We start from the raw sequence: 15,433 nt of genomic DNA, 5'->3' as shown, positions 1-15,433 counted from the left end.
TTAAAATGAAAATATCTTAAGATCCCTTCCTACTCTGTCCTATGACTACAACTTGGGTAAAAGTTAGCACCTTCTTGGTGAAATCTATTCATCACCCTCTAAAAGGACCGTTAGAGATGTTAATGTTAAGTTCAAATAGGAATTTTCTAGATTGTGTTATCTCAAACTAATTTACTGACTCTGTTATCCTCTGCATAGATAAATCCATGTGTAAAGAATTTAAACAAATATTATGATCTATGTTTTTGCATGCTTTTTTTCATTCTATTAACTAAGTGAACTAAAAATTCAAAATAATTACTTGACATTTTCTAATTACTGGCCATTCCATATTTATACATTTGAAAATATACTTTCCTAATATTTATGTATGCTACATGTATAGCTCGTGTATATTGATTTTTATTAGCAACTGCCTTCTATTATCTGCCAGCATTCCATATGTTCACTGGTGTCCTTCACCATGGGAAAGTTTCTTCTCCAGTTGTCCTTCACATTTATAACAAGAAGCAATAGAATGACTGAGGCAGGTGTATAGCTCAAGTTCTTTGTTTTACTAGCAGAAATTATGTGAATAATTTTTTAGAATGTTGATTCTTCTATTTACTTTTAGGAAATAGGATTTAAGCACATTTCATGCTGTAAAAATTACTCTTACCAAGTCCTTACATAGGTAAGGAACCTTAAAAAAGGAAAGAGGAGAAAATTTTGCGCTCTTTATTACAGAAAATACAGAAACTGAAATCATGGTTATATATCTTTTGTTATAAAATACAGAACGGAGAGGGAGAGAAATACCATGTAAACTTCTCCCCAAGTCGTACCCTGGCAAGAGATATCTTCATTTCCTGCTCAATTTGATAAAGACTTCTGGCATGCCTTTTACAACAATCCATTCTGAGGAGTCATTCCTTTTAAAGAATAATAGGCTTAAAATAGTTACTATCTGGCAAAGGGGTTGAAAACATGGGGTAAAAATAAAAAGGAATGAAAATATACAGTGAACTATGAATTACAGAAGACAGGTAGTGAATAATGTAAGCTCCTTGATACAGGTATTGTATTGTTCAGAATTCTGAATATGTTGCTGTTTCTGGGTTACTATAAACAATATAAAAAATAGCATACTGAACTGATTGGTGGGAACAGTGGTTTATATGCAGGTCCATTAGTTCACTTAAGTACGTTAACTTATTAGTTGTATTTCTTAAGATCATATGTAATTTGTATATATGAATATAACTTCATATATTTATTTGCACATATCATCATTAGTTTTGAGTTTTAATTGTGGCTTTTTTATTCAATTGCTATACATTGGGAAGCAGCATTGGAGTTGTGAATAGAAAGAACAATCTATGAAGTGAAAAAAATCTAGGTCCAAATGTGAGCAAAAGTCACTTAAGCTCTACATGCAGCCAGGCAACTCTCTTAAAATTCCAAGTTGTAGAACAGTGGCTATTTTGCCTAGATTAGAAGAAATTTCCTTAGAGGGAATTAATTACATCAAAGGAATTACTCTCCCAAACAAAATACTAACAGAAACTTGCCTCTATTTCAATAATTTCAAATTTATTAAGGCACTGATTTTTTCAGCAATGATGCTAGTATGTATCATCTAATGATTAATTATTAAAGATTTTGAAAATATCAAGCACTAAAATAATAGCCAAGCTTTTTCATGCTCCTAATGTAACTCACTGTAACTCATATGTAATCCATCTTTGATAACATACAAAGATTCTCCAATTTTTTCAAAGATCCCAAAATTGATTTTATTTGGAAAATAATTATATGCTAGCTAGCATGTGTATATAAGGTTGGGGATAGGATTTAGATGACAAAGTGAGCAGAGATAAGGAATGCATTCTGTAAAATTAAAAAAATCCTAAAGTGCCACAATTACACAAATGCTAGCAATTATTGTGATAATTAATGACATTGCAATAATTTTAAAATATTGACATACAATGTATATTTTTAAATGTTAACTTATACTTCTTTTAACATTCTAGTTGACAAGACACAGCCATTTGTCAAAGATGTGGCCTAAGTAGCTCCCCCTGATATGTACAATTGGACAAATTGTAATTTGGCTATACTTTATAAATACAAGGAAATTTGGATTTTCTCGGCCTTTGGAAGAAAGGAAGATTATGGATAGATAAAATTCAATATTATCCCAAAACCTAATTTTAGCAACCTATCTCAACAAAAAACCCTTACCAAATAGTAATAACAACATTATGGCCCTGATTTCCCTTTCTTGTTAAGTGAGGGGCAAGATAGTCAAAAGACAAGCAACTGGTGAAGAAGATATGAGGAAAGATAATTTATAAACTGGATAAGGATTCACAAATAACCAAGAATTGGCATATAACATTACATTCACCATAAGATTTAAAATTGACTTATTTTCCTGCATAGCCTCAAACAAAATCCCCTAAGAACTTCTCCCCCTTCACATTCCTGTAGTCACAGTTAGTTTGTGTACCTGAAAGAACCCTGGTGGTACAGGACCTACTGGCATGCCATCTCCTGGGGGAATGTTTCCTAGCACTGGACTGGGAGCTGCTGCAGCACTCTGAAAAGAATAAATGGAAAACAAAAGCCTCTGTCATTACAATGAAGGCACAAAACCAAAGATTAATGTATAAAAGGACAATTAGGGCCAGCAATGAGGACTTCCATGTCTTCCTTCCAAAGGTACTTTATAATTCAGTTAGTAATTTAGTCTGGGACTATATATGTCAAATGATTGAACAAGAAGTTTCAAACTTTTGGAAATTACAAAACAATTTTTTCATAGTTTTAAAAAATCACAGAACCTGAATCAAATAGGTACACATAAACACACATATAGGAGAATATAGCAATAAACTGCTTTGTCTATAGTCCATTCAAGGAAAAGTTGAGGAATACAAAAGAAAGTTGTAGTAGTAATAAGATTTAATTTTCAAGGTAGTGAGATTAAGAAAGAAAATTCTGGGAACTGTAATAAATTTTTTTTGTTTGTTTTAATTTTTCAATGAATTCATTATGTTTTTATTCACTATTTCTATCTACAGGACTATTATTTAAGTTAGAAGCTGACTTTAAGACTAAAAGTTGACTTAAAAGCTTGAAAGACTTGGGTTTGAGCTTTGTGGTGCTAGCTAAATCACAAATGCTCCTTTAGGCAATTCTCTAAGACTGAAGTTGCAGAGAAACTGTTGACTAGTACAGGTAGAAAGAATTGCTTGTTTAGGGATGCCCTATTCCAATAAAAACACTGGTCTGATCTCTATTTTTTATGTATAAAATACTGTTAGAAACTGGGAATGCAAGGATGTCAAAGAGAGCCTTGTCCCTGCCATCAAGTTTACATTCTATTTCAGGAAGTAAACATATGAAGCATGTCCAAATAAGCAAAGAAAAAGATAGGGTATGGAAGAGGCAAAGGAGAGATATAAAATACCTCAAAAAATTTGAGCAGAAAAAGAGAACTCTTTCAATTTGGGAGATTTTTTTAGGGAATGGTAGATAAAACAGAGAACTTAATAAATGACATGGCACTTGACCTGAGCCCAGGAGAAAGAGAAGAACTCTTAAAGATTGAAATGTAGGCTATGCACATTATAGGCATAAAGTGACAGCTTGAATAAATGTATGAAGGCAAGGGGCAACACACTGAGCTCAGGGAACAGGTAATTGGGCTTGGCTGAAACACCATGCACAAAAGAGAGTAATATGAAATACGAATGGAAAGATAGATTAATGTATGGCCTTGAATGCTAGGTTGAAAATTTTGTGTTTGAGCATATCATCAATTAAAAGTCACAGAAAGTTTTTGACCAAGTCACTGATGTGATTCTACTATCTGTATCTTGTTTGTCTTGGAAGCTATATGAAGCCTAAATTGAGGGTACCTTGGTAACAGAACCTTTTACCTTCATCTTGGAGGTTTCAAGGTTCATTGAGGAATATGCCTGTTCAGCCCTGAAGCAATATATAAAGGTGTGTAATAATCATTGCCAGAGTGGCATAAAGGTTGCCTCTACTTTCTCCAGATACCCTTGGTCTGGCCCTTAAAAAAAGAATGTTTGGTAGGGATGAATTTTAGTTATCCTTTTGACAAGAGTGTGTAAAGTTCTTTTTCATTAAAATAGGGAGTATGAATGAAGAAATATCAGCACATTACAAGAAATCTAGGTGTTTAAAAAAAAAGCATCCTAAAGTCAGTTAAGCTGCAATACTGTTAAATGGAATTTAAAATACATTTCAATCCCATTCACTCTTCTTTCTCGTACCTTGTCCCCTGTTCCCATACAAAATAAGGCATGTGACTAGTGTCCAGAACTTAAACAAGACCAATAACCTTAAATATGAAAGAAATTAGTTTTAGTCATCAAATCTCAAAGCTTATAATAGAAAAAATTTGTAAATGAATCTTAATACAATATTGGCTCTTAAAATATATGCATCAATAAGGCCCCTGAAAAACTGAAAAATACAAGGTATCTATTTCAAAAAATTATGAAAATTTGTCTTTAAATAGAACACAGTTTCCATTTTTAAACAACTCTTCTTTTAAACAAGTATTTGATTGTTTCTTTATCATAGTTTCAGAATTCTGGCAATTTGACTTTTTGTATATAATGTATATACTGATCAGAACATTAAGCAATTAATTTCTACATACTATGTTAAGTTCTTTCTAGTAATATCTTTATTTTTAGTTTAGCTACAGATTATATTTAAATGTTTTACTTGGTAGAGTATGTGAATTTATAATTTAAGGTCTTTGGGAGCACAGTGGGTATCCCCACTTTTGTAATTTCTTCTTTAGCACTCTGCCTAGTGCCTGGTGGGGCACTGAATAAATGCTTGTCTGCACTATTTGTAGAGGGGAAGGGTCTGGTGATAGGGAGAGCAGTAAGGAGGTTATCGCAATAGTCCAAGTGAGAGATGAAGAGACTTGAAGTAGGGCAATCACTAGTTAAGCAGAGAGAGAATTGCATGGGTAAAAGATTTTGGAGGTAGAATCAATAGAACTTGGCATCTGGTAGGATGGCATGAGAAGAGAGAAGAATCAATGATGATTGAAGTTTTTAACCTGAGTGACTAAGGGGACAGTGGCACCATTAACAGAAATAGGATAATCTGGAGGGAGAAAAGGTTTGAGGGGAGTTATTGATGAGTTCAATTTGGACTACACTGAATTTCAGCTGTCATCATGACATACAAGTAATGGTAAAGACAAAATTTTCTGCCTATGAGAATCACTATTTATGTTACTTTCTGGTGAACTCCTTGACTCTACTTAGGAAAAATGCACTTTGCTAAGTGTGAGCAGGATAATATGATTTGGAGAATGATGTAGACAAAAACTAGATTTAAGAAGACTATTTGCTATTTAAAAGACTTTTTAAAATGAGTGATTTCATTTGAAATCTAATTCTACTTGCAAAATACAGAAGTATTCTGTAAAACAGATTGAAAAACTGCTTAAAAAAAAGACCACGTCATGAATTTTGTTTTATTTTGGGGAGCCAATAATCAGTGTTCTAACTATAGATTTCATCCCTAACTGGCACCAGTCATCATTCAAGTACTGAAATTGGTTACAAAAGGGATCAGGAAATAAACCAAAGATGAATTAATGTTAATTTATTACTTCTGGAGGAAAAAAGAAAACCTAAAACGTTAAAGTGAGTAATTATGGTAGGTATGTATGATCATTTTTTATAATAACAACATATTTATCCAGACAGCAAATTATTATAATAATGCCATGACATTTGAGCATATGTATAGAATGTTGTATGTATATATTTCTTACTGTATAGTAATATGAATGCTTAAATTTTACATATGTTCCACAGAAAATGCAATCATCATTGAGTATAAAGGCCATTGAATTTTAATACTATCTTAAGGTAGCCCCAAATTTAAACAGTGCCATCTGAAATGTTATTTAGCTATGAGTGTGCCTAGCCAAATTTATAGCCTTGCCAAAAACTACCCCTTAGGAAACTGAATTCCGATTTACTTTTTTTTTTTAAACCAAAAAGCAAAAAAGGAGAAAAGATTTCTGAAAAACAAGAATAAAAAATAAGTTGGTTTTAAATGGAAAAAATAAGTTTATTTGTAAGTTAAATTGATATTATTTCATATTGTTTTATGTTTATAATTATATATTTGCCAAAGTATAATGTGATCAAAATAGTGCATCATAAAGGGGAGTAAGTGGACTAAGCTCCCAATACCAGCTCCTAATACCAGTGGGTGGTCATGGGCAAGTTATTTAATCTTCCTGAACTTCAGTTTCTTCATCTATAAAATGAGGGATAAGACCTGTGATCTTAGGGTTCGGTATTGTGACCAACAATCTTGGGCATCCCTTTGCTAGTATTTTCTCTCTGTGGAATATCTCTATTTTCCCAACACACACACACACACACACACACACACACGCACGCACACACGTGGGTGCAAAGTCATGGAGATTCTTCTACTCTGGGAAGTCCTTATACCCATGAGAACACAGGTCAAGGAGTGAGTTAATGGGAAAACAGAAAAATAAGATAAAGTGTGATGTAATTAATAAATTATAACAAAGTATATTTAGGAAAAAGTCTATATATAGAAAGAGATCTGAAATTTCAAAGAGACAACTTAAAATTGGTATTTTAGGTGTTAGGCCACTCTTTTTCAATTATAGGCATGTTATAGAAATATAAGAACATTTAGACAATTGAAATTAGCTGGTCTCACAGTTTTTAATCTTTTTGAGACTACACTAAATTCATTTGATCAGCATAACGTTTGTTGTTTCAAAGATAGTCTTTACTGATTCAAGATATTATTAAGATACATTCTTTAAAATATTTTATATTTTCTAATTGATATTCGTTTTTAATGATGGAAAATAATTTAAATAATTTTACCTTCTGAAAAATTAAGTATCTCCTTTCACATCCCTATTAAATTGTAAAGAATCAATATCCTCCTTTGCTGCATTACATTCTCTGATAACTAATGATTAGAGGCATTGCATAACTTGGAGTTTTTATTTTTTCAAAGATTTCTGCCTGTATCAGTTTCCAATGCACTTTACAGAATATTTTAAATATGGTTATGACCAAGTGTGGCATTTAATACTTTAATTTCTGGGCAGATCTTTAAAAATGTCTCCTGACATTTAGAAGATGTTTAAAAAATACTTGCTGAATAAATGAATGAATGATGTATGAGTAGATATACTTAACTGTGGAATAAAAGATATTTTAATATGATTTCAATTCTGTATATTGTGATTTCCCTCTTACAAAAATAATTTTGTTATTTTTGTAAGGGAAACAGAGAAGGAAAAGGTCTTTATCCCTGCCTAATAAATTGTAATTGAGGAAAACAATGTGTGCATAATTAAGTGTAATGAGGTAAAAGGTGAAGAGAAGAATGAAAAAGAAGTCACACAAAGGTCTAGCAGAAAAATTGAAGAGGAGCAACCACCTTTAACTGGAAGATGTTTCAGGAAACATTTTATGGAAAAGCTGAAGAGAAGTCTTGAAAGAAGAGGATCTCTATAGACACAGATGACAGTGGAGTTGTTTGTTTGTTTTCCCTACAAAGGATAAAAAAATGGACTACTTGAATTGGCAAGGATAGAAGACCACAGAAAAAGAATGGGGTGTTACTGCAAGTATAATATGACTGGAATATAGAGAATCTGAAGATAAATAGTGTAAAAGAAGACCCCAAAAAATCAAGTTAGAAATACACTGAGCTTAGGGAGTTTATTTTGTTAACTGTATGAAGGTAAAAGATTAGAAGGGTGATCAATTGAGACTTTTAAATCAATGAAAAGATGGCGTGGACCTGAATCAGAAGTTTTTAAGTTTTTAAAATGATAAGTGTAATTCTGAAAAGGGATAATTTATAGTAGAGAAACTGACATAATGTAAGAATATGTCTAAATGAGAGCTGCTCTAAAATTGTCAAACAGAATCAAAGTTAGTAGAAAAGAGTACTAAATTTTGTGTTTATCCATGATGGTAATATTTCTTATATTTAAAAATTTTAATTATATTATTTTTTTCTGTTTCTGTGGGAGAAAACGTATTTATGGTTTCTAAAGTTTTCCTGACTTGCCTCTCAAGTTTACATTAGTTAAACCTATCAGTTGATTTGTGAAAATTCCACTACTCAGAACACTGAGTTAAGTTCAGAGAAATATAGGAAGTTTACCAAATAGAGAACTACTCCTCACAGGGTTCTCACAGTCTAGCAGAGAACAAGATAATTGCAATACACAATAACACAAGGTAAGTTAATCAAGAGACCCTTACAAGAAAGTTCTAAGAAAGTTTCACAAGTCTTGCAAGGCAGTTAATGTCTGTATTGTCATGAGTTTTTAATTCATGATATGCTACTTTTAGGCTTTGATAACTATTCAAACCATAGAAAGGACAATAATTTTGTAACATTAAAAACTATCAGTAAATATTAATTTTATTTGTGTTGCATCATAGGGAATGTTTTAATGCAATACATGTGGAATTTGGATTTAAAGTTGAATTCCTATTATGGAGTTCTATTTCTATATTTATTTTTGCATGAGTACATTTCTACTAATCAAACCTGAATATAAAAAGTACTGGTGAAATCTGTTTGGTCTTTAGTATAGCATTAATTTAATTGGCATATATTTGCTTTGAATTCTTGAATCATTAAACAGGTTTATATTTTTTCCATCATAAGCTTCACAAAGATAGTGACTTAATATTTCATTTAAACGTTGGTTTTTTCTCAGATTGCTTAAAATTTTGCTTTACAAAAGAATAGATGAAAACCTGGAATTTTAGAACAACTCAATTGGGGAGAATTATTTTCTTTGCCAAAAGGAATACAAAATTATTTAAAATTATACCAGAGTATATGGGTTCATATTTCAAATCCACGGAAAGTATTTAAGAATATTAACTAAATTGGAAAAAAATCAGGTTTGTACAGCTTTAGCATTAGAAATATTTCACATTGGAAATGTATTTAGCATATAGTTGTAAACTCTATTTTTTCAGTCAACTACTTATATAACAAAATATTGGCATTTGGTGGCAATATTTTAAAAGATCAAAAATATAGGGCATTTAATTAATACATTATAGGTGGCATTTTTTTCTCTATAAACATGAAACAGGGTATTCCTACCATTGTGGGCAAAGGAGTTGTGGTTGTGAAAATGAGACAAAGATGGAACTTGAAGATGTGTATCTCCAAATTGGAAAAATGAATTTAAACCCAAACCACAAAAATTCTTACAATGTTTGCTGAGTTTTTAAACCTAGAGGATTCTAAGTTTTGTACAATAAAAGTGATCAATGAAGTTAAACATTTATGTATTTCTCCATCTCCATCTCTCTACCTCTGAATGTTTTTAGGGCTCTTGGTCTGACTGTAGCCTTTTCTGCATACATCTAAGTTCACTTTTCTGTAACTATACATACATAAACCTCTCTGACTTTTTGGGGTCTTTTTTTTCTTTATATCTTTATCTGTCTTACCAGCTTTCTTCCATTACCCAACCACCTTTGTCATGTCTCTTCCTTGACATGCCATATACCAGAAAAACAATAAAAAACTGGATTTAAAAAAAAATTTCATAAACAACTTTGGGTTCCTGATTAATTTAAAGAGCAGATAAATATAGTTTTATATTTAATTTCTTCAAAAGAATCCAAAGCAATCTAAATTTGAAATCGTTAAAGTTTAATTTAAATGAATAATTACACAAACATTTTATAAGTGCTTAATATACATAAGGTACTATGTAATATATGTATTGGAGAGATCCAAGGGTAGAAAAGGAAAAATTCTCTGCCCCAATCTACTACTATTATACCCTGTGCCCTACCAGTATGGGAAATTTCAGCATATATAAATATAGTAAATACAAATTATATACAAAGGGGACTGATCTTGCATAAGAATTAGCATCTGAGCTCAGTCTTAAAAGGTGTTGATAGATTCCAAGAGGCAGAAGTGAAGAGGGAATGAAGCATGAAGGACAGACTATATGAAGATATGAAGGCAGAAACTGTATAAGGAAGACTGTAATGGACAAAGCAAAGCAGGTCAGTATGGCAGGAACAGAACAAAGAATGAGGAAGATTAATGCAAAATCCTCCAGTCAATAGGGTACCGTTAAACCATTTTGAGCAGTGGACAAGCACAATCAGACCTGGGCTTTAGATATAGTTCAACTATGTAGGAAATGGATTGGAGTAGGGAAAACTAGAAGCAGGCTACTGCAATTAGTCCAGACTAGTTGACTTGTTTGATTCTTAATTCATATCTTTTGTGGATAAATAGTAGTTGCTAAAGTGAGAAAAAAAAAATCCTAATCCAATAATAAACTTGAATCATGCTTTAAAAGGGGAGGTAAAGCATACAATAAATTTGTATGCATTGTTATTTAATAAACATTTGTTGAATAACAAGGGTTTAAAAGGGACAATATCCTTATAATTATTAATGTTATTAATTAAGATTGGATTAAGAGCCTATGATTTGTTCCTACAGTTAATCTTATTCATTAAAGGAAATGAGACAAAACATTCTGTGATTTTAAGATTGCAAAAAGGGTAGATTTTGGAGACTACAAACCAATATTCTGGCAGAAATCTGGAAGAGTTAATTAAACAGATGGTTTGTGAAGACTTATCTAAAGGAAAGTAAGGCTCACTAAGAATTAGGTTAAGTGAAAGCAAAAATCACTAGCAAAATATGTCCAATTAACCCCCCTTTTCTTCTTCCATAGTATTATTATACTTGTAGAAAAGGGGACTTCAACAAACAGTGGCAAGCCACTTCAATATCTTTGACAAGAAAACCCTAAATAGAGTCACAAAGAGTTGGACATGACTGAAACAACTAAACAAAATATTAAGCACTGTGCTAAGCACTGGGGAATACAACTTATAGTCACATAACTTTCTATCATATTTTGGACTCTAACTCAGATCTTCTGCTCTATGTCTAGTAATGTTTCTAGCATGACACTTCAGATGAAATTGAACAAGAATAAATATTTTGCATTTAAGTTTATATTTAAGTCTATTAATTGTTTTAAGTTGGGCACAATATAAACTAAAAAGTGTCATATTTGTTTGAAAAAAAGTACTAATAAATCTCTGGCTACATTACTAGAAGTATAATGTCCAGATCAAAGGAGTATTGTAATAGTATTCTCTAATCACATAATATCCAGTACACATTATTTGTAGCTCTAGGACCTATATTTTAAGAAACTTTAACAAGTATGCTATAGTAAAAATAAAAATAAATAAATAAATTATAAATTTGGGTTTGGAACATAAGAATCCTGAATTATTCTGTTCATTGGTTCATATCTTTGAGGAAGGCCTGGATTATATATAGAATGCAAGCAGTGTTGTGAGATTTTATCTTATAAGAACCAATTAAAAGAATGGAGTTTGATATGAAGAAGAAAAAAATTGGGGGGTAAGGAGGAAATATAAGTATTTGAAAGATTAGAATGTGAAGAACATGTGACCTTGTTAGGTCATTGTTAGAAGTATTCTCTTCTGTAATTTTTACTACCTTTAAGGAAGGACATTAACAAGCGGAATCATATCCAGAAGAAGGCAACTAGAATTGTGAGAAGACAAGAGACTATATTTTAGAGGAACCAATTGAAAGAATAGAGGAAGTCTGGCATGGAGAAGAAAAGACTTTTTGGAAGGGGGGGGGGGGAAATAACTGTCTTCAAATATTTGAAAGTTTGAATGTAGAGACTGGATTAGACATGTTCCACTTGATCCAAGAGTCAGACCTAGGATCCATGAGTGGAAGTTGAAGAGAAATAGATTTAGCCTTGAGGAAAGGAGTTTCCCTTAATGCAGCCCACAATAACATTAGGTTTTATAACTGCTATTATATACATTTATCTTATATTGAATTTGCATTTCAAAAGTCACCCAGGACTTTTTAATATAAACCATTCTTCAGCTAGATGTCAACCATTTTGTACTTGTGAAACTGAAATCCACATACAGAGTTTTACATTTACTCATTAAATTTCATTGTATTTTATTTGCGTTATTATTCTAATCCACCAAGATCTCTTTAGATTTGGACCCTGTCATTGAATGATCTATTTTTTCCTCTTACCTTAATGTCATCTAAAAGTTTGGCAATCATGTTTATTTATGTCTTCATCTAAGACTGATAAAAATGGCTAACAGTTCAAGGCCAAGGACAAATTTTTTGGACACTATACTAAGACTGCTCTCAAAGTTGCATAGACCCATTATTTGGGGTAGGAAGCTGAGGAAGGGGGGAGATCCAGCCTTTAATTCTTTCTGATCTACTTAATTATACACAGTGTATAAACTGTGTTTTTTATCTTGCCTAGAAAAATATTTGTGAAATACTTGTTGAAGTCCATGTATGTGATATCTTAACATTCTCTCAATCTATCCATCCAATTACCATGCCAAAAATGAAAATGAGACTATTCTGACATGACGTTCTTGATAAAGCCATACTTTCTTTTAGTGTTAATTGCTTCCCTTTCTAAATATCTCAAGCTATCTCTTTAATGTATATTCTAGAATTTTGCCAGGGATTCCATTTGAATCAATGATGTGTAGACTGCAAACTCTACCTTCTTCCTCTTTTAAGAATCACATGACTGCCTTTCTTTAGTTTCCTGGCACCTCTGCCAATTTAAAAAAGGGAGGTGCTCTCATTATCTCTATTTTACTGATAAAGAAGCTGCAGCAAGCAGATCCTAAGTGACTTGCCTAGGGTCTCACAGTTTCCCCACAGTATTTATCCTTGTCTTCAGCTCATTCTGCACTTTACCATTCCTAATTATGTTTATTGTTCAATAGTTTTCAGGCAAGTCTAACTCTTAGTAACTCTATTTGGCTGTTGTTTTTGTTTGGAGTAGTTTACCATTTCCTTCTCCAACTCATTTTACAGATGAGAAAACTGAGGCAAACAGGGTTAAATAGCTAGAAGTATCTGAGGCTGGATTTGAACTTAGGGGTCCTGACTTTAAGCTTGCCCCCAAGTTACAATAAATTCAGTTCCATATTTTAATTCAATACAAATTCAGCTCCATTAAAAATCTATATTCAAAACACTGTACTGGGCATCGGGAACCAAAAATGATAATGGAAGAAATTTACATTCTAGCACTGGGAATAGCATGCACAGAAACGAGTATAGAAACATGAGGATGGGAAGAGTAATCAGTAGTAAAAGGGGGTGAGGAGGTAAAGGCTTAACAATGGAGGTGGCACTGAGTTGGGCCTTGAAGAAAGATAAAGAAAATACTTGAAGACAGAAACAAATGAGCAGAATACTCCAAGGAAGCATGAGGGTACAGTTAAAGTCTCTATAGAATAGAAAAAGATGGAGTTTTGAGTATGAAGAATTTAGAATTTAGAGTTGTCCATTCTGGCTAAAGTTTAGAATATATAAAACAGAAGCAATGTGAGATGAGCTTGGGAAGGTAGATCGTAATCAAATTGTTCAAGGTCCTAGTCAATCAAGCATTTATTAAGTAGAAAAAGCAAGAAAGTGGACAAAACCAAGAGAAAGCAAAACTGTCACTTCTTTCAGGGAGTTTGGATGACAAATATATATAAAAGCATATACAAAACATACAGAGCAGATAGAAGATAGTCCTAGTAAGAAAGCATCAACAACTGGGAGAATGGGAAAGGAAAATTTGCTGAAGGAAGAATCTAAACTGAGACCTGAAAGAAGCTTAGGGATTCCTTATTAGAGGCTAAAGTGATGAAGAGCATGGGAACAGCTAGTACAGAGGTATGGAGATAAGTGACAGGATGTTGTTTTTGAGGAAGAGCAAGTACAGAGAGATTAAGCTGGGAGACAATTTATAAGATTATCTTAATAGACTAGGTGAAATGTGAAAAGACCTGCACTAGCATGGTAATTGTTTGAATGGAGAAAAGGGAACATATACGTGAAAGATGGCATGGAAGTAGAAATGACAAGACTTAGACTGGTTATTGTGGATGAGTGAGAATCAGGAATCAAGGATGATACCAAAGTTTCTAATCCAGTGCCACTCTTCTTCCAGGTACCTATGAACTTCAACATGTAAATTTGAAAGAGATATGGGTTTTCAGGGAAAGATTTAGGAAAATCAAGTTTTAAACATGTTAAGTTTGTAATAACTATGAAAAGTCTAATCTGAAATGTCAATTCATTTCCTAGTAATGGGATCTTAGTTTATCTGATATGTTGCTTATATGTAGTAAATTTATATTTCTTAAGTGTCACTGTTCTTTCTCTTTTTAGAATTTGTCTTCCTTGAAATACCATAGCTCTTGTTTGCTATTTTTTTTTTTTTTTGCTTTGGTATAGAGCTTTGAAGTTTACTCCCTGTCCCTTCCTTCTTGAGGAGATTTATGAATCTCCAGAGGTGTGTGTGTGTGTGTGTGTGTGTGTGTGTGTGTGTGTGTGTGTGCGTGTGTGTGTATGTTTTACTGGCCCTTGTTAGGTACACTCCAGCCCTGGCCAAGAACCCATATTACTAACTATATTTTAAGCTATAGTACAGACATCCAAATCCCATTCTCAGACACCATCTTCTTAGCCATCTGTTCATTTTGCAAATCTGCCTTTCTTCTGAATCCTCTACCTTCAATTGGCAATAGTGATCAAAAACACCACCTGGGTCCTTAATGTCTTTAATTTTTTTTTTTTGCCAAAGACTTCAAAATCCTTAGCAACATTTTATTGTTGTTGTTGTTGTTGTTTTGTTTTTTAAAAATTCCTTTGGGTAGTATCATTTATTTCTATATTTTTCACCAAAAGTGTCCTAGTCATTACAAAATTCAACAAATCTCAAGATACTATCACACCATAGAACCATGCCCTAGAAATTCAGTAGACCTCCATTATTTATAGAGAAGGTTGAGCTGAATCTTATTTGGAAAATTTGTACAGTATGATTTTTAATGATTCAAAAGTGCTTATTGCTGCAAAAGTCCATCTTTTGAGCATATTTTGCTAATGATATCATCACATGTCTGTGAAACACAGGACACCATGATCTCAAAAGAATTAAAATTTTAAATTACCAACGAGTAATGTAAAGATGTGTGATGGAAACATCTATATTTCAATTTTTACTAGGGTCAAATTTGCATAAAAAGTAGCTAGGAAAAAAAACATCATGGATGACATGATCAGAAAAACATTTTAAGTTGACATGTTAAGAACAGGGGAATATAAGAGAATAAATAAGGAGCAGAAAAAAAGTTACCTTGAGTAGTATTGCTGGTGCCTTGTAAATATAAAAAAGGCAAAAAGATATTCTGAAGCATCTTGGGTAAATTCTCCATAGATGACTTATTGGAAAATATCAGCAAGAACTGCATATGATTTT

The 15,433-nt window shown here is 32.4% G+C and overlaps 1 protein-coding gene across 9 annotated transcripts in view; it reads right to left on the bottom strand.

Annotated features, from left to right (window-relative positions):
* Nucleotides 1–15,433, bottom strand: part of SSBP2 (single stranded DNA binding protein 2) — a 362,125-nt gene that overhangs the window by 112,804 nt on the left and 233,888 nt on the right. For 7 of the 9 annotated variants that reach the window (XR_012484761.1, XR_012484762.1, XR_012484763.1 and 4 more), the window contains exon 5: nucleotides 2,495–2,584. The exons of the other annotated variants lie outside the window; for them this stretch is intronic. Coding sequence is in view for 4 of the 7 variants with exons in the window: in XM_074282174.1 (XP_074138275.1) it covers nucleotides 2,495–2,584 (90 nt within the window). In the remaining 3 variants the exon portion in view is untranslated. The remainder of the gene's footprint in view (nucleotides 1–2,494; nucleotides 2,585–15,433) is intronic. 9 annotated transcript variants of the gene reach the window in all.

Source organism: Sminthopsis crassicaudata, chromosome 1 (assembly GCF_048593235.1).
Source record: "Sminthopsis crassicaudata isolate SCR6 chromosome 1, ASM4859323v1, whole genome shotgun sequence".
In the NCBI taxonomy this organism is placed as follows: Eukaryota; Metazoa; Chordata; class Mammalia; order Dasyuromorphia; family Dasyuridae; genus Sminthopsis; species Sminthopsis crassicaudata.
Note: the sequence above shows the minus strand (reverse complement) of the source record. Positions and strands in the feature narration are given on the sequence as shown.